Raw genomic sequence first — 25790 nt, forward strand, 5'->3', positions numbered from 1 at the left:
GGATCTTTGTGGCGACAACTTGGTTTTGTGTTGTTTTTCCTCTGTCATTTCAGTGCTGTGTTCACCTGGACCAACCTGCTGGTGGTGGTGGTGGAGCTGTGTGGCTGTGAGCAGGAGGCTCTGGATTTGGTGCCTCTGGTTACCAACGTGGTGCTGGAGGAGCATTACCTGATTGTGGGGGTGGTGGTGGTGGTGGATCCTGGAGTCATCCCCATCAATTCCCGAGGCGAGAAGCAACGGATGCACCTCCGGGACAGTTTCCTGGCAGATCAGCTGGACCCCATTTACGTGGCCTACAACATGTGATGGGAGCACAGAGTGGTCAGGGCGCTTATGGAAGCGAAGCTGGTGAAAATTACTAATACTTGATCTAAAGTTTGAGGTTGCTGCCACATTCCCTCCCTCCCGTCCTGGGGGTTTCAGTCCTGCTGGGGTGAAGGAAGTGGCAGAAGCAACAGCAAACGTTTGTAACAGTTTACTGAACCATGAGCTTTAGAGAACTGCAAAGGGGGAAAGTGGGTGAGCTACGAAATCCCCAAGGCCTTTACAGTAGTGTTACTTTTTCACCCGTTGTACATACTTGTATTTTTATCTAATCCCGGGTTAGGATTCTATAAGGGGTGGGTTTATTTAGTTAAGATAATAAACTATTAAGAAAAGGGTCATCAGAGTTCTGCAGTTCCCTACTCCATGACCTCCTTTGCATCTGGAGCTGTTCTTCCCACGGGATCACACAACTTATTGACAATTGTGCCATGACCAAATCAATAACTTACAGAATCAGAGTTACTTATTCATATAGAGATTTCTGGAATTTAAAAAGAATTTTGCCTATATTTTAAATATGTAAATATTATTATACATAATTCACTTAGATAGAAAATTAACTTGGCTAGTGAGGGCAGCTGAAGGTTGATGTTTTTAAGGACAGGTGACTTTTGTGGTCCCCAGCATCATGGCATTGGCTTAGACACAATGTGAGATGCTCCCACCTTCCCCAGGTTTCTGATTTCATTTGCATCTTTATTCTGGCCAGAAGCGTGCAGAACCCTTTGGATTTAAGGCACATCTTTCTCCAGGAGGCTGAATTCAGCATGGAACTGGGGAGAAGTGGCAGTGCAGGGGAGGAGCTGAGGCTCAGCCTCTGCCTCATCCTGGGGCACCAGGTGTGGAAATGGAAACCATTCCTCAGGCTGACACACAGGTGAATTCCCTGCTTGTGCCATTCCTCTGGGATTCCTTCAGCTCCCTGCAGGCAGAGCAGAGCCACTGTGAGCAGGCTGTAGTGGAAACTGGGAGCAAACAAAAAATGCTTTCCTCAAAGCATTCCCCGAAAGAACGGGAGAATTCCAGGTTTAAGTCGGACACAATTTTACTGGAGGATCCAGCAATTCTGGCAAACACATTGTTAAATAACATTGTGAAAATTGCTGTCCCAGCCTTCCACATCTCCTGTGGAATGGGAAGAAAGAGAAACCTGAAAGCAGCAAGTACAAGCTCTTCCTGCTGGGAAGCAGGGCTGGGAGAGAGCTGGTGCTTGAGCTTTGACTCAAAATTATCTCTTTTTTTTTTTTAAAGTTCTTCATCTTTTAACAGCAATTACACTTCTCTGGGTGCTAATATATGATTTTGGAAGCTTCGGGAGCTGCTACCAGATCCTGCAACAGGGTTTTTCGAGTCAGATGTGGTATACAGTGTAAATAAACTTTTCAGATGTTCCAGATTACCTCACAAAAAAAAGTTTTTAGGCAGTTTTTAAAAGGTTTGTGGTGTGGACTTGGAAGATCCTGTGGCAGTTACTGGAACAGAGTCCAGTGGATCCACAAGCAAACCCCAGCTGTGTCCTTGCAAAGCTCCTGCTGCATCCTGGTGGCTTCTCACTGAAAACAGGAGCTTTAAAACTCAGAAGCTTCAAATGATATTTTTGAAAAATATTTGGTGGGGAAATAGGAACTGGAAGTTCTGTGGCAGGTCTGGACTTAAGGTTCTTTGCAAACACTTTGGTTTCAGGGGCACATTTTGGAACCTTGTCTGTGTTTTCCACCTGCAGAATATGCACAAAATCTACAATATATTTAGTTTTAACAAATTGAACACAAAGTGGGGACAGTGGCAGGTCAAAGACTAAAACACTTGGTCCTGCAGCTTATTTTGGGTGTGAAGTGCATAAAGGGTGTTCTCCCCTTTCAGCCAGAAAATTCCTGTTATTCCATGTTCTTTGTCACCATTTTTGTGTTTCCTGCACAGCCCAGGCCTGGCCAAGCAGCTTCACTCCAGTGTGACCTTTCCAGGAAAAACTGGTGGTCTTGAACCTTTTTCTTTACTCAAGGCTTCAGATAAATCGTTTCAACAAACATTTTTGTCCGCTGAAGTAGATTTTAAGTCCAATCCCAGGATTGTCTTTTATTTTTATTCGTGATTTTTCACAAATAAAACAACGTGTGTATTAATTCCATCAAACGTGGCAGGTGAAATTCCTGAAATGGCATTTTTGATTTGTGACTGGATTGACCTTTTTTTATTTTTATTTTTTCCCTTATTTTTTGGTTTGGATAGGTACTGATAGCTTCCTGTGGTTTGAGGTTTTATCTTGCAAGTTCCCCGTGTGCTCCAGATCTTCCAGCACGTTCCATTTCTGTGTGCTGGAGAACTGCAGGACAGTGCCCGTGGGATGAGAGGACATTCCAGGGACAAGGAGAAGCTGCTCAGTTTGGCTTCCCTGAATTCCCTGAGCGCTTTTGAGAGTTTTCTGTAAATCCATTTCCCACAGCGCCGGAGAGGAGGAGGGATGGAGCTGGGGCTCTGGAACCCCCAAAATTCCACCCCCAGCTCTGCTCAGGACTGAGCCTTCCACAGATCATTCCGCTCCTCTCTCTGTAGCAGGGGATGGCATTTCCGTGGTTTTTGGGGAGCAAAGCAAGATCTTTCACTCCTGACATTGGCAGGTGGGCAGGGCTGGGTGCTTCTCCCAAAAATCAGCCTCTCCCCCTGGTGTGACTGCTGGGCTTGCACAGGGCTCATTATTCCCTTTTCTTGCCCCTCGGGTTCCAACTTAGCTGCAGTGAAACTGAAAAACTGGGAATTCTTCCCACTGGACTGAAGTGTATTGTGTGTTGTCTCACTGTTTCTGAATCTTCTCTGAGCAAACGCTGTGGGAACAGGACAGATTTGTCCCGTTTTGTTAGAATTTGCACTTCATTTCTGGTTTAAATCAATTCAGCTGTGTCCTACTAACTGTCCTAAAATAAGGTTATAAAAACCAGATCAATTTTAGCCCTAGATGCTTTTTTTTTTTTTTTTTTGCTTTTATTTCTGTTCTCATTGTCCAATCCACACTCCGGCATTCTGTAATTATGTATAAAGGTTTTATTTATTTAAAACTAGATTAGTTACATTTTTAAATTTAACACCTGGCTGGACAGTGTCCCATTAACGCATTGATTGTGTTTCCTTTGTCTTGTGTTAATAAATATTGATGCCTGGTTGCTTGTTTAGTCCTTCCAGCGCTGTTTCCATGAAGGAATTTTATTTTTAAGGAAGAAAGCGCGGGTTAAAATTGATCCTGGGCAGAGGGAGAACTTGTAAGTACCTTATATTTTGTCAGTTGTATGGAGGAATGTTGGAGCTCTGGGGGTGTGAAGGAGCTGGGCTGGGCTGGTTCCTGGACCTGTAGCTTTGGGAATCAATTTTTGGGGATCAGAGCAGGGAGTGGAGCTGGAGAAGGGGCTGGAGAATCCTGAGGGAGCTGGAAAGGGGCTCAGCTGGAGAAAAGGGGGATCAGGGGGAATTTCTGCCTCTGCACGGCTCCTGACAGGAGGGGACAGCCGGGGGATTTGGATTCGGGATTCGTCGCAGGGAACAGGGACAGAGGAGAGGGCATGGCCTCAGGGGGGACACAGCAGGAGTTTCCCCCTTTCCATGGGGTCAGGAATTGGAGGTGCCACTCAGGGCTCTGGGCTGGGGACAAGCTTGGACTCGATGTCTCGGAGGGATTTTTCAACCTCAGGAATTCCGGGATCCTGTGAAAATCAGATTCCTGTGAATTCCTAGAGATGCTTGGCTGCAGTTGGTGCTTTACAGGGAACACTGAATTTCCTGTGCTCCCCAGCGATGGCTGAGGAACTGTCCCGTGATGGGGGCCGACGACCGGATCCCAAATCCTTACTGTGATCCTAAAATCGCTGTGGAATATCCCTGAGAGGGACCAAACCCCGTCACCTGCCGCTTCCTTAAAACCCCTCAGTGCCAGCGGCCCGGCCGTGAGGAATCGCGGCCACAGCCCTGCCACACTCCGGGCGGGACGTGCCGGTGAAACCCGGCCGCACTGCCCTTTGCCCACGGCTGGGCGCGGGAATTTCGGGATTTTCGGGATTTTCGGGCTTTTCCCGCCGCGGTGGCGATCCCGCTCCCAGAGCGCGGGTTCCCGCCCGCACCGCGCCGCTCCCACCGGCAGGGGCGCTGTTCCCGCGCCGTGCCCGTGAGCGGCGCTCTGCCGCCTCCTCTCTGTGGTGCGCCCGGGCGGGGCCGGCTCCAGGCGGCCGCTCTAGCCCGGCGCCCGCGCGCTCCGCGCCGCTGGGGCTCTATGGCGGGGGCCCCTGGGCGCGCACTCTATGGTCGCGGCCCGCCCCCCCCGCCGGCGCCGCTTCCCTGAGGCGGGGCCGGGCCGGGACCGGGGCCGGGACCCGGCGGCGGCTCCGGCGCTCCTCACGCGTGGCCCTGCGGGGCTCTGAGGTAAGCGCGGGCTGGGGAGGCCGCCCCGTCCCCCTCGGCCCGCCCGCCGCTTTTCCCCCCCCCCGTCCGCCCCCGCGGGCCGTGAGGGGACGGGCACAGGCCGCGGCCTCGGCGCGGCGGCCGCTGCGGAAACCGCGGGGAGTTCCCCCCGCAGCCGGGCCTGAGGCGCTGCCCTGCGGCCTGGGGCTGCTGCCGGGCCCGGGCCCGCTCGCCCCTGGGACGAGGAAAAGGCTTCGGAGGGGTGACGAGGAGCCCCGGGTGCCGCTCCCCTCAGGGATGGGGGAAAGGTGCTCTGGGGGCGACCGCGGCTCCAGCCGGTCCCGGGCAGCGGTGGCTGGGTCTCCGAGCCCTGCCCGGGCACAAACTCGGCTTTATCGCTAACTAAACCGCCGTTAATGGACGTCCCTACCCGGTCTCTATGAATTTTGCCCCAGACCCGTGTCTGAGCCTTGACTTCAGTGCTCAGTGAGGATCGGGTGGAGCCAGGGCGGTATAAATGATAAAAATGATGATCTAAATGATCTCTGGGCTGTTTTTCTCTCACAACCATCATATCCCCGATGCGAATAGAATATTGACATCTTTAGGCTGCAGCGTTTATTCCTGAAGCTCTTGTCAGGGGATATTCCTGTATAGGCTGGAATTACGGGAGTGGGAGAAATCCTATGAGGAAAGTGCTCCTGGAGTTTTAAGGAATAACTTTGTGTGTTTGTGGAATGGAATCTGGAGCAGTGACTGGGCACCTTGACTCGAGACTGCTCTCTTGCTCTCTGGCACATCTGGTGGGATGTGCTGCCCTTTGCTCTGTCTTTTACTGATTTCTGGGAGGAAAAAAAAAGGAGTTTTCCGGGTGAGCAAATTTTCTCCAAGGGTCTTAATGGCAAATTTAGGTAAATAATATTTTCACTGCTGAAAGCAGCTGATTTTGAGGACCCCAAATTCCCCTAGATTACTTAAAAAACATTTAGGAAAATTGAAATCCCTTTGTACAATTTGTAAATGTCAGAATTTGACTCGCGTCACTATTTGAGACTCGAATTCTTTGTCAAATATTCTTGATTTCTGATGTTATAAAAAATACAATCAATTGGCTCTTACAGTATTTCAGTGATGAAACATCATTCAGACCCTTCCTCTACTCAGTTTGCAAAACAGAACTTGGTTTCTTCCTCTGGTGCTCTCTGTAGCACTTAATTAGGGAATTTCCAGAATTGGGGAATCAGTGGAAGTTGTGGGAATGGGTTTCCTTTTTTAATTGATGCTCCTTGAGCATGTCAGGTGTTTCTGGTGGGTTTCTGTGCACTCTGAGGTATTTGGGGGGTGTCTGTGAACTTTGAGAAATGAAATGTGTCCCGATGGGCTGTGACATTCCTGTTTATGTTTCAAAGGAAGGCGGTTTTGAGGCTCAGGTTTGAGGTAGGATGAGTTTTCTTGGCTGGAGGGAGATGATGCCCAGAATTTTAGGAGTTCCTTAAAGCAAATTTCATGAGCTGCTGTTGCAAAATCCTTTCAGTTAAATGACTTCTGAGGTGGAGCTGCACGGAGACTTCGGGTTTACTGTGAAAATCATCACCCTTACCTGCCTGGGTATACAAATGTGGTGTTTGTACAGATTGGGACAATAATCGTTCTCTGGATGATAAAGCCTTGCTGTTGTTTCTCTTGTCAGTGCTCTGTGGCTGCAAAATTCTTCCTTCACCCCAAAGAGAGCTCCTGCTTTCAGCTAAATAAATTAAATGCAGCTGTCAGAGCAGTTTTATCCAGGTATTATCCTTTTTGCTGCTTCTTCTTAGAGCTTGAGACCTGCAGATTGAGGTTTTTCCTCCCATTCCAGGGGGAAATTCCTGGTTTTCCAGCTAAATAAAGTTAAAGGCAGGGGAGTCTTGTGTGACACTCACGTCCCCAGAGGCTGTGAGGTGCAGGATGAATTTCCATCTTGTTGCAATCCCTGCTAAATCTTTTTATTGACTGCTGTTGAATGGGTAATTAAATATTCCAGAGCAAGCAGAGATGAACTAAACTCAAAACTCATATTTCTAATGGGAAATACTTTATCTTTTATTCCTGTAAGCAGAACTTCACAGCAGTGAAAGAAAGGTCAGCAAAACCCTCTGTGCTTTCCCCCTGGGGTGTTTCTTTGGGGTGGTTTTATTGGTTTCAGTGTTTCTTGGAGGCTGTTCTGAGTCTTTCATGGGACAGTAAGAGAGAGAAACGAAGAGCAGAGAGCAGGGAGGGCAGGCTGTGGTTTTGCACTACAGAAATGAACAGAGCTTTCTGTAGCACTGGAAATTTATTGTCATTTTTGCTGCTGTCTGGATTTCGGTTTGAGGGGCCTTTGTTACCTGAGACACTTTGCAGGGTGCAGAATTTTCCTTTATAAAATCCAAAACTGTGGTTGAGGACGGGCAAAGTTGTGTCCAGTGCAGGTTCATCATTAGTTCTGCTCATGATCTTGCAGTGGTTGATGTTTGCAGCCACAGGGGAAGCTCCATCACGGGCTGGGGAAGCTTTGGGCTGTGCTGTAAAGGACACAGAACCAGGGCTTTGTTTTGGCTGCAAGAGACCTTAAGGGACAGGTGATCACCTTCCACCTGTCCAGCCTGGCCTCGGGCACTGCCAGGGATGCAGGGGCAGCCTCAGCTTCTCTGGCACCCGTGCCAGGGCCTGCCCACCCTGCCAGGCAGGAATTTCTCCCAGGATCCCATCCAGCCCTGCCATCTGGCACTGGGAAGCCGTTCCCCATGTCCTGCACTCCCTTGTTAGTGCTCTCTCTGCATCCTCCCTGCAGCTCCTTCAGCTGCTGGAGAGGCACAGTTCTGGTCCCCTGAAGCTTCTCTTTTCCAGGCTGAGCAATCCCAGTTCTCCCAGCTTTCCCTCACAGCAGAGCTGCCCCATCAATCAATCAATCAATCAATCAGTCAATCACAGTCTCTTGTATCAGCCAGCCACCAGTTTCCAGCAGTTTTCTCCCTCCAAAGCCCTGCTTTGGTGACTTTTTGGGGGTCCTGCAGCAGGACCCCTCGGAGCAGGGAGGGAGCAGGAGCCGGACTCTGCTCTGGGTTGACTCTTCCCCCCAGGAGCCTTCCCTGGGCTGCGTGCTGTGGTTGGGCTCAGCAGGGAAAAATCAGTGACTCACATTTCCACAGAAAGAAATGTAATTTCCAGTCTCATAGCAACTGTCCTTTCAACACTTTCAAACCTTCTGTGACAAAATGTTTAACACTCACCCATCAGCTTCTAATGCTCCAGGCTGGTCCGCCCACCACCCCAGCTGAAACCTGCATTTGTGCATCCCTGAATCCCCCAGAATCCGAGGGGGGATGCTGGCAAGACGTTGAACAGTTAAATATAAAACCTTAGACATGAGAGAAGTGTTGCTGACTGCATTACATCAAGACAGAGTGACTCTTAAAATTCAAAACTGTGTTCTCTTCACTTTGATTTGAGTCCCTGGTTTGTTTTTATACACCTTCAGATAGTTTAAAATAGGTTTGGCTGGTGGCTTAGCTAAAATATTTTTGGAAATTATCTTACTTAGAGAAAGATATTCTTTAGTATAAAGAATCTTGATTTTCTTCCTGGATCATCCTTCAAACTGAAAGAGAGCAGGGTTAGATGGGATATTAGGAATTGGGTATTAATGGGATTGTAACGGGATGGTGAGGCCCTGGCACAGGTGGAGCTGTGCCATCCTGGAAGGGCCCAAGGCCGGGTTGGACAAGGCTTGGAGCAGCCTGGAGTAGTGCAAGGTGTCCTTGCCCATGGCAGGGGTGGCACTGGATGGGCTTTAAGGTCCCTCCCAGCCCAAACCAGCCCATGATTGATTGTGTGTCCTTTACAGCACAGAGCAAACCTGCTCCACTGCCAGCCTGGGCTCAGGAGGTGACCCCGCGTGTGGGGCTCACCTGGGCAGGGTCCCAGCGAGTCCCTCCCCTCGAGGAGGCACAGGAGGGCTGCGGTGGTGATGGGAAGTGACAAAAACCCAGGCTGGGCCTTAATAATGGCAACGTTGGAGGGCAGAGAGCTCATCCAACACCTCCCAGAGAGACCAGAACCATCAGGCACCGAGGCTGTAAAACGCTGGTGGAACTGGGCACCTGTCTGCTCTGCAAATGCTTTACTAACCTGATTGAACTGCTTTTCTCACAGCTGATGATGGAAGAGGTGCACAAGGGCAGCAGCAGCAGCAGCTCTGTCACGTCCCAGCCCTCAGCTGTACAAGGTACAACCCTCCAGGCAGCTCAGCTCTCTCATATTGCTCAACAGGTAAAGCCTGGGCTGGATCTCAGCAAACATTTCAGGGAGTTCTGAGCCACTTTTATGTGCTACAAACTATAGAGACATTCTTAGAAATGCTCTGAGAAGAAAAAAAAACAGAAAGAGGCTAAGAAAAATGAGTTTGTTTGATGGTGGGTGACATAAAATTAATGATCAAGTGTTTAAAAGCTATTTTTTGTGTTTGTACAATGCAGAAGTGCAGCCCAGATCTGGGGTTAGTCCTCCACAGGAGCTGCTCAGGAATAAAATGAGGGCCTGGTTTCATTTTTTTTCTTAAAAAAAGCATTTCCAGCTCCTTTTGTAGTAGCAGCAATCCTGGGTGCTCAGCACCATGGAAACCCTTGGATTTTAGCCCAACATGAATATATTTAATCTAATAAACCATATGAACTTGAAAATTGAGATTTTTCCTCTAAGGTAACATCCATGGCAGAGCTGTAACCTGAATCCCTTCGAACTGGTGAAGGAGTGAATCCTTCCAGGAGGGTTTTCCTGGGAGAAAGCAATTTTTGCAGCTCATCCACTGTTTATCCTCTGAGGCAATTGGGATTTTGATGCAAAATTTAGATATAGGAAAGGAGAGAATATCAGCTGTCCTGGGGTTTGTTTCCAGGCTGGTTTCCCGATCTGTTTTTATCTAAAGTTCTGGTTGTCCCTTAATATTGTGAGTTGTGATACAAAAGTAGCATTCATTGGAAATTCAGCTGTGTGTATTTTAATGATCCCTTCGTCTTATGTGTTTCAGATGAATAAAAGTACTGAAGGAATTTAATTACAGAAGTGGTTATTTACTTACAATCTACATGTATAACTTGAATTATTTTTGTTTTGAGAACATATGGAAATGTGAACAATATAAATTGAATTGAAGTGTAAAGGCTCGTGGGAGTTCAACATCAAAACTACAAACCCTCTAGGAAGCTGAAGCATTTTCATGTTTTTAATATGTTATGCAATATCACATATTTGATTATGTGACATAATGCCACATTTGATTTTCTCCAACCAAAGGAAATAACGAACCTTTCAGCCTTTTTCATATGCAAATAATGTCTAAAACCTGTGCATCTTTAAAGGTACTTTTGTGAGTTAATTAGAATTAAAATAAGCTGCTAATGGTTTTCCTACACGTGTTGCACTTCCTGAGTCCTGTGGCACAAAGGTTTTACTGATGGTTTTTGGTCTGTTGTAGATGTCTCTCAGAGGTTCTGCTCCCCTCACAGTCGTTCAGCTTCCTGGAGAGCAAGTGCAGGTCCAGGGAGTCATTCAGACAGCTCAGTCCTCCTCTGTGATCCACTCCCCTCAGGTGCAAACCGTGCAGGTAACTCCACAATGCCTTGAAATGCCCCGGATCTGCAGTTATGTAGGTGAGAAGATGGGAAAAGATGTGCAGAGGCTTCTCTGGCCCAGCTGCCTTTGTGCCCTGCTGTAAGAGACAGTGAGCAATCCAAGGACAGCCCTGTGGGATCCCTCCCTCGTTTGGGCTTGAAATTGTTCCTTGTGGGAGTCACCTGTGGAGTCAAAATAAAAGCATTTCATGTCACCTCCCTTCACACAAAAATCCAATCCACAGCTCTGTAATTGGTGTCTTGGCAGTCAGGTGGGCTCTGACACCCAAAGGAGGGGAGTGGGGAATAACAGAATAATTCAGTAGTGGATTAAGATGAGTGTTTGGGAAGGTGGAGCTGTGTGAAGGGGAATGAGCTGCTGGGTGCTCTCTTGTGCTGGAACTCCCTGTCAGTGGTTCCCAAGTCTCTGCTTGTGTCTCTTACTCACTTGCCATGTGATTTTTGTAAGAGTCCCTTCCTGAAGGTGCCCAGGGAGCTCCAGTGAACCTGGTCCTGCTCCTCTCAGTCCCTGCTGCAGAGCCCCTGGGCACCTGGAGTTCCACTGGGAAGCCACTGCCCTGGCAGCAGCTGAGGGAGGAGCTGCCCTAAAACGCAGGGATTTGTCCCTGATCCTTGTCCCCCACTCCTCACACCACACTAAATTGATCAGCCACGAGGAGCAGACCTGGCAGGGACTGTCAGCTGTCCCTGCTGTAGCATCAGAGCAGGGAGAGGAGAACACTCAGGCATCTGCATTGGCTGCTCGTTGGTGCTCGTGTCTCTGTTCAGTCTCTTTCTTTTTCCCTCCCCCTGGTTGCACAGTCCCCACTGACTGGATTCATTCCTTTTCTGTAATTTATGAACTTTGTGGCCTTGGTGGAGGGAAAAACAAAGTACAACATGAGCAGGTTTTTTTCCCTGCTGATCATAGGCTGCTCTGTCTCTGCAGTTCAGTGAGAGGCTTTTCCCAGAGCTCTGCATTCCTCTGCACTCCGTTACTGGCACGCGGATAAGAGCAAATAAATATTTTGTTCACTTATAAGGAGCATCAGAGACAAAATTACACTTTGAACTGGATGAGCACACAGTGGAATAATGAAAATTGTAGATAGTACTTTGCATATTTACTCCCTGATACGGTGCTGCCTTCAATACTCTTTTCACTGGACTTTCACATTCTCACCAACAAACCCCACTGCTCCTTTTCTACACACAAGATTCCAGGTGCTTTCTGTCTTTGTCCTGTACATCAGTGGTGCTCCTGTTCCCTTTCTCACCAGGTATCTTCCCTGTCTGAGAGTGAGGATTCTCAGGACTCCTCAGACAGCATTGGCTCCTCACAGAAGGCTCGAGGCATCTTGGCTCGTCGTCCATCCTACCGGTAAGGGTGGGATACTTTTTCAAATAAAAACTTGGTGGTTTTATTTGAAGCCAAAACAACAGCCCCTTGCCATGGTTTTCAGTATTCTGCTGCCCTCCAGGTTGTTTCCTTTCCCTTGAAACACTCAGTGAATTTGTTCATGCACTGAACTTTCTGAGCCATCATTGCTGTGAGGAAACTTTGACTCCACTAACTGGAGATTGGCCTCAGCAGGATTTTGTAAGGGGCAAAATGTTCACCAGCTGTAATTTTACTCAGTTGTATCATTTTACTGAAGTGAGGAGTGCAGTCAAATGTCAGACTCCTTTTTTCACAGAAAAATTTTGAAAGATCTTTCTTCTGAAGACACACGGGATAGAAAAGGAGATGAGGAAAGTCCTGGGGTCTCCACTGTCGCCTCCATGTCCGTTCCCACGCCCATCTACCAGACAAGCACTGGACAGTACAGTATGTTACCCAAAATATCCTCAGTTTTTCTTCTACTTGCCTCAAAATACAGATTTCATTAAGTATTTGAGTAAGATGAAGGACAAAAGTTGGTTATTATCTAGTAGTCAATAAATTAGTACATAGCAGTAACTGATATCTACAGACTTCAGATAAACTCAGTGCTCTGTAATTTTAAATTTTGCATATGAAGACATTTATGGGTGTTGATATGGAGCACACAGCAGTGTTCTTTGCTGGATTTAACCCAATACATCAGTGAAGACACAGATATATAGATATATATATGTGTGTGTATTATAGGCCATAATAAAAGGCTCCTGTGGTATCAGAGAGGTACAAAAAATGAGGGTTTGTTCTTTTGATGTTCCCACTTGGTGTTCGTGGTGCTTCACGCTGCTCCTCTCCATCCTGTGATTGGGTGAGGCCCTGGCACAGGGTGCCCAGAGCAGCTGTGGTGCCCCTGCATCCCTGGCAGTGCCCAGGGCCAGGCTGGACAGGCCTTGGAGCAGCCTGGGCTCGTGGGAGGTGTCCCTGCCACGGCAGGGGTGGCACTGGGTGGGCTCTAAGGCCCCTCCCAACCCAAGCCATTGCAGGACACTGTGATTTACCTGTATTTTCTGCTGTACAGCTCCAAATCCTCCTGTCCCTGTGCCTTCCCTTGCAGTTGCCATCGCGGCCAACGGGCTGCAGCTGGCGGGGCCGGGGGCGGACGCGGTGCAGGGGCTGCAGACCCTGACCATGGCCAACGCCGCCGCCTCCCAGCCCGGCGCCACCATCCTGCAGTACGCCCAGACCTCGGACGGGCAGCAGATCCTGGTGCCCAGCAACCAGGTGGTGGTGCAGAGTGAGTACCCCCGGGGACACGGTGACAGCCCCCGTGTCGCTGTGAGTGCCACCTGCTAACGCTGCCCCGTTTGTGTCCCTAGCTGCCTCTGGGGACATGCAGACGTACCAGATCCGCACCACGCCCACCACCTCCTCCCTGCCCCAGACCGTGGTGATGACGTCCCCCGTCACCCTGACGTCCCAGAGCAGCAAGACAGACGACCCGCAGCTGAAACGGGAGATCAGGCTGATGAAGAACAGGTACGTGAGTGCACCCCAGCTGCTTGGCGGGGGAGTCCAATCACAGTCGCTGGGGTTGGAAAAGACTTCCAGGATCATAAAGCCCAACCTGTGACGCATCTCCACCAGAGCACTGAGTGGCACTTCCAGGGACGGGGACTCCAAACCTCCCTGCCAATGCCTGACCATCCTTTCCATGAGGAAATTCCTCCTGATGTCCAACCTGAACCTCCCCTGGCACAGCTTGAGGCAGTTTCCTCTTGTCCTGTCCCTGTTCCCTGGGAACAGAGCTTGACCCCCCTGGCCCTGGCTGCCCCTCATGTCAGGGAGTTGTGGAGAGGGAGGAGTTTCCCCCTGAGCCTCCTCCTCTACAGGCTGAGCCCCTTTCCCAGTTCCCTCAGGAGTTCTCCAGAGCCTTCTCCATGTGCTCCAGCCCCTTCCCTAGCTCCATTCCCAGCTCTGGGTGTGCTCCAGCCCATCCATATATTTCTCTTGCACTGAGGGTCCAGAACTGGAGGGGCCCCAGCAGTGTCCAGCACAGGGGGACAATCCCTGCCCTGGTGCTGTGCCACACCATGGCTGGCACAGCCCAGGTGCCCTTGGCCTCCTTCCCCACCTGGGCACACCTGGCCTTGTGGCAGATTGTGACCCAAACATGGGAATTTGTGACCCAGACGTGCTCCCTTGAGTCTCCCAGTGTGGAGAAGCCAAAACTGGGTTTCCCCTGCAGACTGGCTGCCATTTGTGTTACCAGATCCTGCTGAATTTCCTGCTCTCCTCGGGCAGTTCTGGCTCGGTTTTGTTCCTCGCTGCAGTTCCAGCTCTCCTGTGCTGGTCAGTATTGTGACATTCAGAAAATAGATCTCACTGCTAAAATCAAGAACTCTGCTTCTCTGTTGCAGAGAAGCTGCCCGGGAGTGCCGTAGGAAGAAGAAGGAGTACGTGAAATGTTTGGAAAATCGAGTGGCAGTCCTGGAAAATCAGAACAAAACTCTAATTGAAGAGCTAAAAACTTTGAAAGATCTTTACTGTCATAAAAGTGTGTAAGAAGAGAAGGTAAAAACCTTTGGGGACTGGTGAAATATCAGAGGAGATTTTTTTTTTATACTGAATTTTTTAAACTAGATGAAAGGTCAAAAATGAAACTTTTCTACCTAGATTTCACTGCTCAAAGACTCTATAGATTTTCTTTACAACATGTTGGTGACAAAGTACAAAGAGGAAACAAGAAAACCTCACCAAAATTCCTGCTGGCACAACTGGAAACTGCTAAATTCAAGATTGCAGCTGCAGCAGAAGGACAGTCACGTGTGGCAAGGCAGGTGACGAGAGTTTCTTTGAAAATTCCTATGAATGCCTCTCATAAGGGAGGCAAAATTTGGTTACAAAGAAAAAACATGGGTGAAACAGAATCCTTGCCATAGCTGACATTATTAGTAACGTTTATAACCAGTGTATGTTTTGATTTCTTACTCTTTTTCAAGCCTTTTTCCTTCAGTTATTTGTCTGTAAATATTTTTATTTTAGCCTGTAAGTTGGTCTTTACAGGTGCAGATGATAAAAAAGCTGATACTTTGCTCGAGGTATAAATTATGTTTTTACTCTTTCTCAGATGACAATTTAAAAAGTTGGGATGATTTTTTTTTTCCATGTTTGCCGTGTTTATCAGATTGGGGAAGGATCTGCAGAAGGCAGCAAGAGGCCTGGTCCTGGAAATGTCTGAGGCACAGAAAATTGTGTTGGTTTTCTTAGAGAATTCAACACATCAGTGACTTTAAAGCACAGTGTGAGGGGCAAGGACTGGTGACAAAAGTTCTGAAGAATTTCTGAGATGAGACTTCTCAAAGTTGTTCATTTCACAAGAGTTTGTTCTTAGTTCTGGGCATGAGAAACATTGATCATTGAAAATTAAATTGTGTGCTGATCATTTAAACACTCAGTGCTTGTCCTGGCTGGGGATTCTCCTGGGCTTTGGAACATGAAACCAAATAGAAGAAAAATGATGTAGTAAAAAATGAAAGATCTATACCAAAGGGTTATGAGGTTCTAATCTCTGGTTTATTGCTGGAAGTAGTGCAAAATTACCATTTCCAGCCTAATTTTGTAAGGTAGGAGCTATTTTGCAAAGTAATGGTATCTTTGTAAGCAAATACTATATTGCAAACAGGGAGATGGTTGGTATATTTTGTAGCTAAATTGTGATCTTTACAAAACCTGAAATTGAGTTTCTATACGTATTTTGACAGTTTATATCTTTCATTTTAGTAACCAAATGAAATATTTTGTGAACCAGATTTTCAAGGATATATTTTTATGGATAGTACAAAGTCAAATGAGATCCTCTTTGGTGTAGGAGATACTTGAATTAATTTTGTATGTCTGTAGGCAACTTGCAGAAAAAAACGGATCCTAAAGAGTATTGGGGGGGGAAAAAGGAAGAAAAAAATAAAAGAAATTAGAGCTTTTTACTCCCCAGAGTTGACAATATCTGCACATTCGATCTCGTCGTGTCAGAGAGTCCAGTTTGTACAATTTAAACTTGTTTCAGGTGGAAATCAAAAGTTTGACATGATCAGGACTCCTTTAGCTGGGGAGCCTCTGTGCTTGGAGAGCCCCAGACTGCCTGGCCGTGGGCCTGGTGGGCAGGCCATGGCTCTGCTGGGACACGGTCCCGGGCGAGGGTGGCCCCGCTGCTCAGGCTGTGGGCTGGGCAGGAGCTGAGGTGCCTGCAGCGCCCCTGCATGAGTAAGGAACCATTTCCGTGGCTGGGATGGAGTCCTGCTTCCAGCTCTGCCAGCGGGAATGGCACTGACAATTGTGGACTGTGCTGTTGGAGGCGGGAGAGCTCCGTGTGTGTCGCGCCTGCTCTGGATGGAGTTCCGAGCTGTGCTCCCTCCCTGGATGTGTAGTGCTTATCCCATGGTCAGTCAGTATTTTTGATTTTGCTCCTTTGGCCATTAATGGACTTGTAGCAAGCAGAGCTCTTTGCCATGAGGAATCTGCATTCTGCAGTCTCCTGGTTAGTGGGCTAGAAAAAGGTTTTGTTTTTTTTTTTTTCCCTGAAGTTCCTAAATCTCTGATTGTTGTGGGCACGAGCCCCAGTGCATTTCCTTTAGGCCAGGCTGCAGTGGGACTCCTGGTTGCCATCATGTCAGAAAAAAAAGCTTTGTGACCCATCAGAAATAAGGTTGGGAAAGTCCCAAACTGAGGGAGCTGCTCCTGGAGAGGTGTTGGTGTTTCCCATTTCTTTGGTGGAGTTTCAGGAGAATTGAACAGCCTGGAATGTGCCTGGAACGTGCACCTCAGAGAATTGGACCTTCCTCAGCTGTGTGTGTAACCTGGGAGAGGGTTTGACCTTCAGTTCTGAACTGCTTTGGGAACTCTGTGGTAGCTGATCCTCACTGTGTTCTCTTTTTTCCTTTTGTAAGATGGAACAATAATAAACAAAAACTATCAAGTGTTAAGACTGTAAAAACCTGGTGGCCAATTCTTCTTGTATCCAGCAAGGGAAGCACCTGTCCTGCCAGACACACCAGGAGTCAATTTTTATACTCTTAAAATGGTGTGTTGGAAAGAACAGATGAATTTTCATCATGGGAATATTAAACAGTAACACAAGTTCGCTCTTTAAGCACTCATCATGAAGTTCTTAGTTTGGATTTACTTTCAAATCTCGATTTTAAAGAGTAAAATCTCATTCCTGAGGGTAAGAGATGCAGCAGCTGCTGCTGTTCTGCTGGTTGGTTCCAAACAGTCCATGCTTTCCATGAATTGTAAATATTTGTTGAAACAATTAATGGTTGCAAATTTTGATCTTGGTAAATAAAGTCGCTAAAATATTATAATTCTGCTGGTCCCTATTTATTTTTAAGCTGCAGTGGTGGTGACCAGGTGGGAATACCTGTGTGGGTTCAAGTCATATGACAGCCAGGAATAAATAATAGTCAATTTTAGTGGATTAAATGGTACTTGTACACACCTGCCAGTGCTAAAAATCATGAGTGCAGAACAGCTTTTACCTTCCTGCAGGGTTTTTTACCTTCTTAGTTTTCAATAAACTGAGCCACAGGTAAGGTTTTGTTAATTAAATGGTTAATTAAAAGCTTAGTGTGCTCTGCTGGTTTTTACCCGGCAGAGGGAGCATCTGCCCTCCCCAGACCCCGGTGGCGTCACTGAGTGTATTTAACCCTCCGATGGCTGCAAAAGCACAGAAATAGGGTGGGAGGAAAGCGTTTCCAGTCGATAACATTTCTATATTCAATTTTCCTCATTAGTGCCGAGGCTGTTACTGTTTCCTCTCCTGTCAGTGTGGATATCAGAGGCAGGAAACAAAAAATACAATGGCAGACGTGACTCCTAAAAAAGTAAGTGCACATCCTTTGGCTCTGGGATTTATTGTCAGTCAGGAGGGAGCCGGTGTCCCCACGCTTTCCCAGGCAGGACGGAGCTCCACGCGCTGCGTTCCCCTCTACAGAGCCGGCGCGAGCACTGCGAGCACCAGGGCCAGGAGGAGGGTGAGTGTGCTGCTCTGGGGGCTCCAAGCCTCGTTCGTCACCAGGAGTTTGGCTTTTATCCATTTCCTGTACTGAGACAGGCGCACGTAGATGCCGGGGTAGCGGGGGCGGCCGCAGCCCACCCCGAAGCTGGCGATGCCCACCAGGTAGAACTTGTCGGTGTCAGGGTGGTAGCACACCAGGGGGCCCCCGCTGTCGCCCTACAAAGGAACACCACAAAAAGCAGCAGCAGGTGAGGGTTTCCTTCCAGGAAACACCTCGGGCACTAATCGGTCTGGCTTTTTAGATGGATTTTAAGCAGCTCAGTGAACTGGACAGGCACAATGACGGTAGCATGTGGGCAATTCGAGGTCAATTTGGTGTTGCTGGAAGACAGAATCAGCATCCCTGAGGTTGGAAAGGCCCCCAAGACCATCGAGTGTAACCTGATCCCCATCTTGTCACCAGACCAGAGTGCTTGTCACCCATGTCCAGCTGTTCCTTGGACACCTCCAGGGATGTGACCACCACCTTCCTGAGCAATGCCTGACCATCCTTTCCATGGAGAAATTCCTCCTGATTCTGGTCAAGACTGCACTGACCAGAGCCCCAGGCCTGCACTGCTTCTGTTACCCGAGTTAAAGGTAATCTGAGTATCTTTTAACTCAGATTCTCTCTGCACCTTTTCATGCCTAAACCTAAACCTCCACTCCTCACTTAATGGGGGAATTTGTCCACACGGTGTGGGAGCTCCAAGAGACCCAGTAAGGAACACACATCCAGTGTCTTGGCCGTGTCACCTGCTCAGGGAAAACTGCTGAGAGAGGCAGCAAGTGTGTCAGACAAAGCACTTAGGATACGTTATGGGGTTTCATTAGTAATGTCTCTGTGTCCCAGCTGGTGCTGCAGCTTCTGCCAGTGCTTTGGACCTGAGAACTGCCTTTTCCGAGAAGGAGGTGGTGATTGCTCAGAATTTGAACAAAAGTCATGCCACATCCCTGAGCCACTTCCTAGAGCCCTATCCCTGAACCACATCCCTGAGCCTTATCTGTGTCCAGTGCTGCTCCCCAGCATAAGAACAGGTGAGACATCCATGAGCTTCACACACACTGTATGGTACAGTGCCCAGTGTTTCGTCTCATTTATAATTTACTGACACCTTTATGGCATAAATATGCCACCTTCTTTATCTTTCCTCTTTGTTCACCTATCCCTGTCATCTTTCCAATATCACCAAATTCTTTGTGTACGTTTTGACTTTGTAATCACTGTCCCAACCCTTTTATGATGCTTCCTTTGCATTTGACATGTTTTCCAGTTAGTATTTCTGCTGTTTTAATTAATCATGCTACAAATCACGATGCTGCTGAGCCTCTGGCTTGGGAGTTCCACTGAGGCAGGTGTGGCACCACTCCCCTCTCAGCTGGCACGTGTGGCACCCTGTCCCCTCTCACCTGGCAGGTGTGGCACCCTGTCCCCTCTCACCTGGCAGGTGTGGCACCACTGCCCTCTCACCTGGCACGTGTGGCACCCTGTCCCCTCTCAGCTGGCAGGGGTGGCACCACTCCCCTCTCACCTGGCACATGTGGCACCACTGCCCTCTCACCTGGCACGTGTGGCACCACTCCCCTCTCACCTGGCAGGGGTGGCAGCACTCCCCTCTCACCTGGCACATGTGGCACCACTCCCCTCTCACCTGGCAGGGGTGGCACCACTCCCCTCTCACCTGGCAGGGGTGGCACCACTCCCCTCTCACCTGGCACATGTGGCACCACTCCCCTCTCAGCTGGCACATGTGGCACCACTCCCCTCTCAGCTGGCACATGTGGCACCACTCCCCTCTCACCTGGCACATGTGGCACCACTCCCCTCTCAGCTGGCAGGGGTGGCACCACTCCCCTCTCACCTGGCACATGTGGCACCACTCCCCTCTCACCTGGCACATGTGGCACCACTCCCCTCTCAGCTGGCAGGGGTGGCACCACTCCCCTCTCACCTGGCAGGGGTGGCACCACTCCCCTCTCACCTGGCACGTGTGGCACCACTCCCCTCTCAGCTGGCAGGGGTGGCAGCACTCCCCTCTCAGCTGGCAGGGGTGGCACCACTCCCCTCTCAGCTGGCACATGTGGCACCACTCCCCTCTCACCTGGCACATGTGGCACCACTCCCCTCTCACCTGGCACATGTGGCAGCACTCCCCTCTCACCTGGCAGGGGTGGCACCACTCCCCTCTCACCTGGCACGTGTGGCACCACTCCCCTCTCACCTGGCAGGTGTCGGTGCCTCCAGCCCAGGCGCCGGCACAGAGAGCTTTGTCGTTCATGAGCCCTGCGTAGCCTGCAGAGCTGTTGCACAGGCTGGGAGGGAGGATTCCCACATGGGCTTCTTTTAGCACAGGTGAGATTTTACCTTGAAAGGAGACAGAATTCGGAAAGGTGAAATATGCTGGGGTGTGTAGCAATTTTACTGTGGGGGTTTTTTTGTTTTGCCAGCCTAGGTGTGTTCCTGGACATGTTTAGACATGGATATGACACAGACCCTGCCTGTTGCCAATGGATTGGAATTTGAGTGGGTTAAAGGTTTGAAGACTTGGGTTGGATGTAGATTTTGCAATTCTTCCTCAGAAGAAGCATCAGTGATAATATACATGCCTTGCTCAAAATGTCAGAGGTGACTTACCAAACAGGCTCATACAATCTCAGCTGACCCCAAAACTCCCACACACCAACTGGCATTGAATTTGTGCCCAGTGGGAGTAAAGAGAATTGGAGGGGGTGTAGTCATTCATAAATCCCATGGGAACCCCTCAGTTCACAACGTGTGGCATCAGAATTGTTGCTTTTCAATATAATAGCTGTTTCCAGCAGCCCACGCTGACCTGCACCACGAATGGGGTGAGTTTATTTTCCTTTTTTTTTCATGTTATACTTGGAAGAAAGGCTGGGAAATCTATTCCTGTGGTTACAGCTGTGTGAGTCTAACCTGCTTGTGATGGAAAACTCCTGAGAGCAGATCCTCACTGCAGAGTTAAATGACATTATGTGAGGACACCATAACCTGTGCAAATCCACTGAGAATCACAGAATGGTTTGGGTTGGGAGGAACTTTAAAAATCATCCAGTTCCACCCCCCTGCCATGGGCAGGGACACCTTCCACTATCCCAGGTTACTCCAAGCCCCATCCAGCCTGACCCTGGGCACTTACAGGGATCCAGGGCCAGCCACAGCTGAACTGGGCAATCTGTGGCAGGGCCTCCCCACCCTCACAGGGAGGAATTTCTTCCCAAGATCTAATCTGAACCTGTCCTCTTTCAGTTTGGAGCCATTCCCCCTTGAAAGGTCGGGAAAGGCCTCTAAGGTCCGAGCGCAAGGAGAGTTTATAAACCCGGGGATTTAACAGGAGGGTTCAGCAGAGGCAGAGCCCCGTACCCTTCTCGGTGGTGCGTCCCCAGCCGCTGATGTAGCAGTCGGAGCTGTTCTCCAGGGGCTGCACCAGGGCAGCCGGGGCCAGGCACACGGGCTGGATGAAGAGGCTGTAGCGCACCGCCGACCTCAGCTCGAACACCGCCACGTCGTTCTCAAAGGTTTCCCTCTTGAACTCGGAGTGCACCATGATCCTCCTGATCCTCCTCCTCGCCGTGTGGCGGCTGTGCTTCTGCAGGTTGTGCACGCCCAGAACGGCCCGCCAGGAACACGGGTCCCTGCCAGAGAATTCACAGCGTTGGACATCGGTTTCACCGTTTGTTTTCATAGAGCCCTGGGATCCAGGTATGGGTTGGGTTGGAGGCACCTTAAAGCTCATCTTTAGGATGAGAATTCAGGTGGGTTTGACATCAGTTTCACCGTTTGTTTTCACAGAGCCCTGGGATCCAGGTAGGGGTTGGATTGGAGGCACCTCAAAGCTCATCTCATCCCACCCCTGCCATGGCAGGGACACCTTCCACTGTCCCAGGCTGCTCCAAGCCCTGTCCAGCCTTGCCTTGGACACTTCCAGGGATCCCAGCTTCTCTGGGCACCCTATACCAGGGCCTTCCTCACAGGGAGAAATTTTTTCCATTATCCCCTCTATCCCTGTCTCCTTTTGCTTATGCACCTTTAGAAATACACATTGAAAATTCCTTAGTAAATATTTCCCGGAATAAATTTGCCTCGTTACCACTCTGCCCACGTGAACGCTCCCTTTGCTATTAGTGGTTATGGCTGTGAAGGAAAATTCAGATTAAGGATTTAAGCTGAAACCCAGATTTTTCCCCCCCAGCCCATCTCAGCAGAGGCCACCAGGAGATAATAGTCTGAAAAAGCTGAAAACATGGTTATATTTTGGATAAAGGAAGGAGGCTTATCCCCTACAATGCTCATAAAGACTCTACTTCCACCTAGACCTCAGAAATCCATTATCTAGAAGTAAAACAATAACTATCTAGTTAATATTAAATTTATAAATAGGGGTAGAACTTTATTAAATGAGCTTTGAATTTGGCCTGGGAAGTGCTATAAAATTTAAATTAGCCTCCAAAATTAAGGCAAAAATTAAATTGATAATTTAAAGAGAAATTATATTGCAAATAAATGTTTGTTAAACGCAAACAAGGAGTTGATGTAACGAAGTCCTGATAAAGGACAACATTTCAAGTTTTGCAGATTTTTACAGTTCACTTTCCCCCAGGTCATGGTTGAGTCAACAGTCAATGTTGACAGATGCAGATTGTGCAACTGTGGTAAAGGCTGGGAAAGAGACCAGTGCTGGGAGCTGAAGTGCTCCAGAGTTGCTGTAAGTGCAGTTAAAAATCTGTTCTGAGGAGTTATTACCACATTGTCAAAAAAACCTCTTAAGTGCCAAACTGTTGGTTCTGATCAACAAAAAAAAAAAAAAAAAAAAAAGGGAAATTGTGTTAAAACTGATGAATTGGAGTGTTTGTAATCTAAATATCACAACAATTTGTGGTGAGGTTTCGTGGTTAAGAAAGCTCCATTAACCAGAAAAATCAGAGATCTGTGGAGCAAAGCAACCCAGACTACTTTGGGGGAGTGGGCTGGGGAAGGGGAAAACCTTCCCAGAGAACCTGGCATGGGAGAGGGTCAGTGCTGTGGCCTGGTGACAAGGGGGGGATCAGGCAGAGGTTGGACTTGAAGGTCTTGGAGATCTTTTCAGTCAGTGCTCCAGCCCCTTCCCCAGCCCTTTTCCTAGTTGTGGATGTGCTCCATCCCTCAATGCCTTCCTTGCTGTGAGGGGAGAACTGGACACAGCACTGGAGGGGCCTCACAGTGCCCAGCCCAGGGGGACGATCCCTGCTCTGCTCCTTTGGCCACCCTGGGACACAACTCGGGTGCCCTCGGCCTCCTTCCCCCCATCCAGGGGGCTCGGCCATGGTGCCCAGGGGGCTCAGCTGGGGTGCCCAGGGGGCTCAGACTTGGTGTCCAGGGTTCAGCCGTGGTGCCCAGGGGGCTCAGCTGGGGTGCCCAGGGGGCTCGGCCATGGTGTCCAGGGGGCTCGGCTGGGGTGCCCAGGGGGCTCAGACTTGGTGTCCAGGGTTCAGCCGTGGTGCCCAGGGGGCTCAGCCGTGGTGCCCAGGGGTTTCAGCCATGGTGCCCAGGGGGTTCAGCCATGGTACCCAGGGGTCTCAGCCATGGTGCCCAGGGGGCTCAGCCATGGTACCCAGGGGTTTCAGCCATGGTGCCCAGGGGTCTCAGCCATGGTGCCCAGAGGGTTCAGCCATGGTGCCCAGGGGGCTCAGTCATGGTACCCAGGGGTTTAGCCGTGGTACCCAGGGGTTTCAGCCATGGTGCCCAGGGGGGTTCAGCTGTGGTGCCCAGGGGTTTCAGCCGTGGTGCCCAGGGGGCTCAGCCATGGTGCCCAGGGGGTTCAGCCATGGTACCCAGGGGTTTCAGCCATGGTGCCCAGGGGGCTCAGCCGTGGTGCCCAGGGGGTTCAGCCGTGGTGCCCAGGGGGTTCAGCCATGGTACCCAGGGGTCTCAGCCGTGGTGCCCAGGGGGTTCAGCCGTGGTGCCCAGGGGTTTCAGCCATGGTACCCAGGGGGTTCAGCCGTGGTGCCCAGGGGGCTCAGCCATGGTACCCAGGGGTTTCAGCCATGGTGCCCAGGGGTTTCAGCCATGGTACCCAGGGCTCAGCCGTGGTGCCCAGGGGGCTCAGCCGTGGTGCCCAGGGGGCTCAGCCGTGGTACCCAGGGGTTTCAGCCGTGGTACCCAGGGGGCTCAGCCGTGGTGCCCAGGGTGTTCAGCCGTGGTGCCCAGGGGTTTCAGCCATGGTACCCAGGGGTTTCAGCCGTGGTGCCCAGGGGTTTCAGCCGTGGTGCCCAGGGGGCTCAGCCGTGGTGCCCAGGGGGCTCAGCCGTGGTGCCCGGGGGTCACCCAGTACGTACGTCCTGCCATCCACGCAGTGGCCGGCGGTCAGCACGGCTCTCCGGCTCAGCAGGACGCCGCCGCACAGGTGCATGAAGCGGACGCCGCCGCGCAGCACCTGCAGGCTCACCACCCACGGCCACGCGCCCTCCGGGGCCTCGTGGCCCCCCACGATCCAGGACGCCACGCTCCGGGCCACCGCCAGCTGCTGCTGACACTCTGCAAAATACAATGGGCTCCTTAGAGAGCCTGGAGGGCAAAGCTCAGCTTTTGGGGCAGTGTTTGTGGGTGCTCTGGGTTTATGGGTTGGTTTTTTTTTCTGTTGTCTCGGGGGTTTTGTTTGGTTGGGTGTTTGGGGGTTTTGGTGGGTCTTTTTTGTTGCTGATGGTTTTTTGGGTTTTTTTTAAATTTGAGTTTGGATTTTTAAATCTCTAGCATCACCACAGCACAGGAAGGACATGGACCTGTTGGAGATGAGGCCACCAGGTTGTTTAGAGGGATGGAGCAGATCTGCTGTGAGGAAAGGCTGGGAGAATTGGGATTGTTCAGCCTGGAGGAAAAAAGCTTGGGGCTGACTTAACTGTGGCCTTCCAGTGCCTGAAGGAGCTGCAGGAGAAATGGAGAGAGACCACATAAATGGGCATGGAGTGCCAGGACAAGGGACAACTGCCAGAGGGAAGGTTAGAGGGATATTGGGAAGAAATTTCTCCCTGTGAGGGTGGGCAGGCCCTGGCACAGGGTGCCCAAAGAAGCTGTGGCTGCCATGGATCCCTGGCAGTGTTTGAGGCCAGGCTGGACGGGGCTTGGAGCACTGGGACAGTGGAAGGTGACCCTGCCATGGCAGGGATGGCACTGGGTGGTCTGTAAGGTCCCCCCCTTCCAGCCAAAACCATTCTCGGGCTCTCTGTTCCGCAGGACACGCTGCCTCACAGATCCCGGTGTCTGGAGATCCCAGTGCTTTCTCAGCCCATGTGAAACACAGTGTATTTATCTGACTAAGGTGTATTTCTGGTGTACAGATTTGCGGTTAGGTGCGCTCGGTTGCCGCTGCTTTGCGGAATTCACCAGATTTCTGTATAAACCAGAGACTCTTCCACCCCGCCTCGCCCCGCTCCGCTCAGGCTCTTCCCCGCTCGCTGCCCCTTTCCCCGACCCCTCCGCCCCGGCCCGGCCCCGCCGGGTCCCGGTACCGTCCGCAGGGTCTGTGGGGGCCGCCCCCGCGGGCAGGGGCCCCGCGAGCAGCAGCAGCAGCAGCGGCAGCGCGGGCCGCGCCCGCCGCATCGCCGGCGAGGGCCGAAGATGGCTGCGGGGCCTGAGGGGAGCCCCGCGGGGATCCCCGCGGGGAACGGCCGGCGTCGGCACCGCCACCGGCACCGGCACCGGCACCGGCACCGGCACCGGCACCGGCACCGGGCCGTTGGGGCGGCGGGGACGGCGCGGGAGCGCGGACGGAGGAGCCGGTGAGGGGCGGGAGGGGCCGGCCTGGCCTCAGCGACCGCTGGCACGGAGCCCTCAGCCGGGCAATGGGTCAGGGGGTTCGCCTTCACCTGGGCACAGGGTCACGGGGATACACTTCACCTGGGCACAGGGTCACGGGGATAAACTTCACCTGGGCACAGGGTCAGGGGGCTCAGCTTCAGCTGGGCAGAGGGTCAAGGGGCAAAACTTTACCTGGGCAGAGGGACAGGGGGCTCAGCTTCACCT

At 50.6% G+C, this 25790-nt stretch overlaps 3 protein-coding genes across 6 annotated transcripts in view; 2 read left to right on the top strand and 1 right to left on the bottom strand.

The window, feature by feature from the left end:
* Positions 1-3482, top strand: part of DIP2B (disco interacting protein 2 homolog B) — a 61478-nt gene extending 57996 nt beyond the window's left edge. For all 3 annotated transcript variants that reach the window (XM_066567761.1, XM_066567762.1, XM_066567763.1), the window contains one exon: positions 54-3482. In XM_066567761.1, the coding sequence (XP_066423858.1) occupies positions 54-306 (253 nt within the window). In that variant the 3' untranslated portion in view covers positions 307-3482. The remainder of the gene's footprint in view (positions 1-53) is intronic.
* A 1116-nt stretch (positions 3483-4598) lies between these two features.
* On the top strand, positions 4599-17078 carry ATF1 (activating transcription factor 1). Of its 2 annotated transcripts, XM_066567843.1 has the most exons (8): positions 4599-4731; positions 8881-8997; positions 10202-10330; positions 11618-11718; positions 12035-12165; positions 12833-13012; positions 13095-13254; positions 14136-17078. In XM_066567843.1, the coding sequence occupies exons 2-8, from the start codon at positions 8884-8886 to the stop codon at positions 14278-14280; spliced, it is 960 nt and encodes a 319-aa protein (XP_066423940.1). In that variant the 5' UTR covers positions 4599-4731; positions 8881-8883; the 3' UTR covers positions 14281-17078. The 2 variants fall into 2 exon arrangements, with proteins under 2 accessions (XP_066423940.1, XP_066423939.1); XM_066567842.1 differs by lacking the exon at positions 10202-10330.
* A 392-nt stretch (positions 17079-17470) lies between these two features.
* On the bottom strand, positions 17471-25367 carry TMPRSS12 (transmembrane serine protease 12). The gene is made up of 5 exons (XM_066567839.1): positions 25277-25367; positions 24107-24305; positions 21156-21427; positions 19993-20135; positions 17471-17947 (listed from the first exon to the last, which is right to left on the bottom strand). The coding sequence occupies exons 1-5, from the start codon at positions 25365-25367 to the stop codon at positions 17702-17704; spliced, it is 951 nt and encodes a 316-aa protein (XP_066423936.1). The 3' UTR covers positions 17471-17701.
* Positions 25368-25790: the final 423 nt, after the last annotated feature.

The sequence above is a fragment of the Molothrus aeneus genome, chromosome 30, assembly GCF_037042795.1.
Source record: "Molothrus aeneus isolate 106 chromosome 30, BPBGC_Maene_1.0, whole genome shotgun sequence".
NCBI lineage: Eukaryota > Metazoa > Chordata > Aves > Passeriformes > Icteridae > Molothrus > Molothrus aeneus.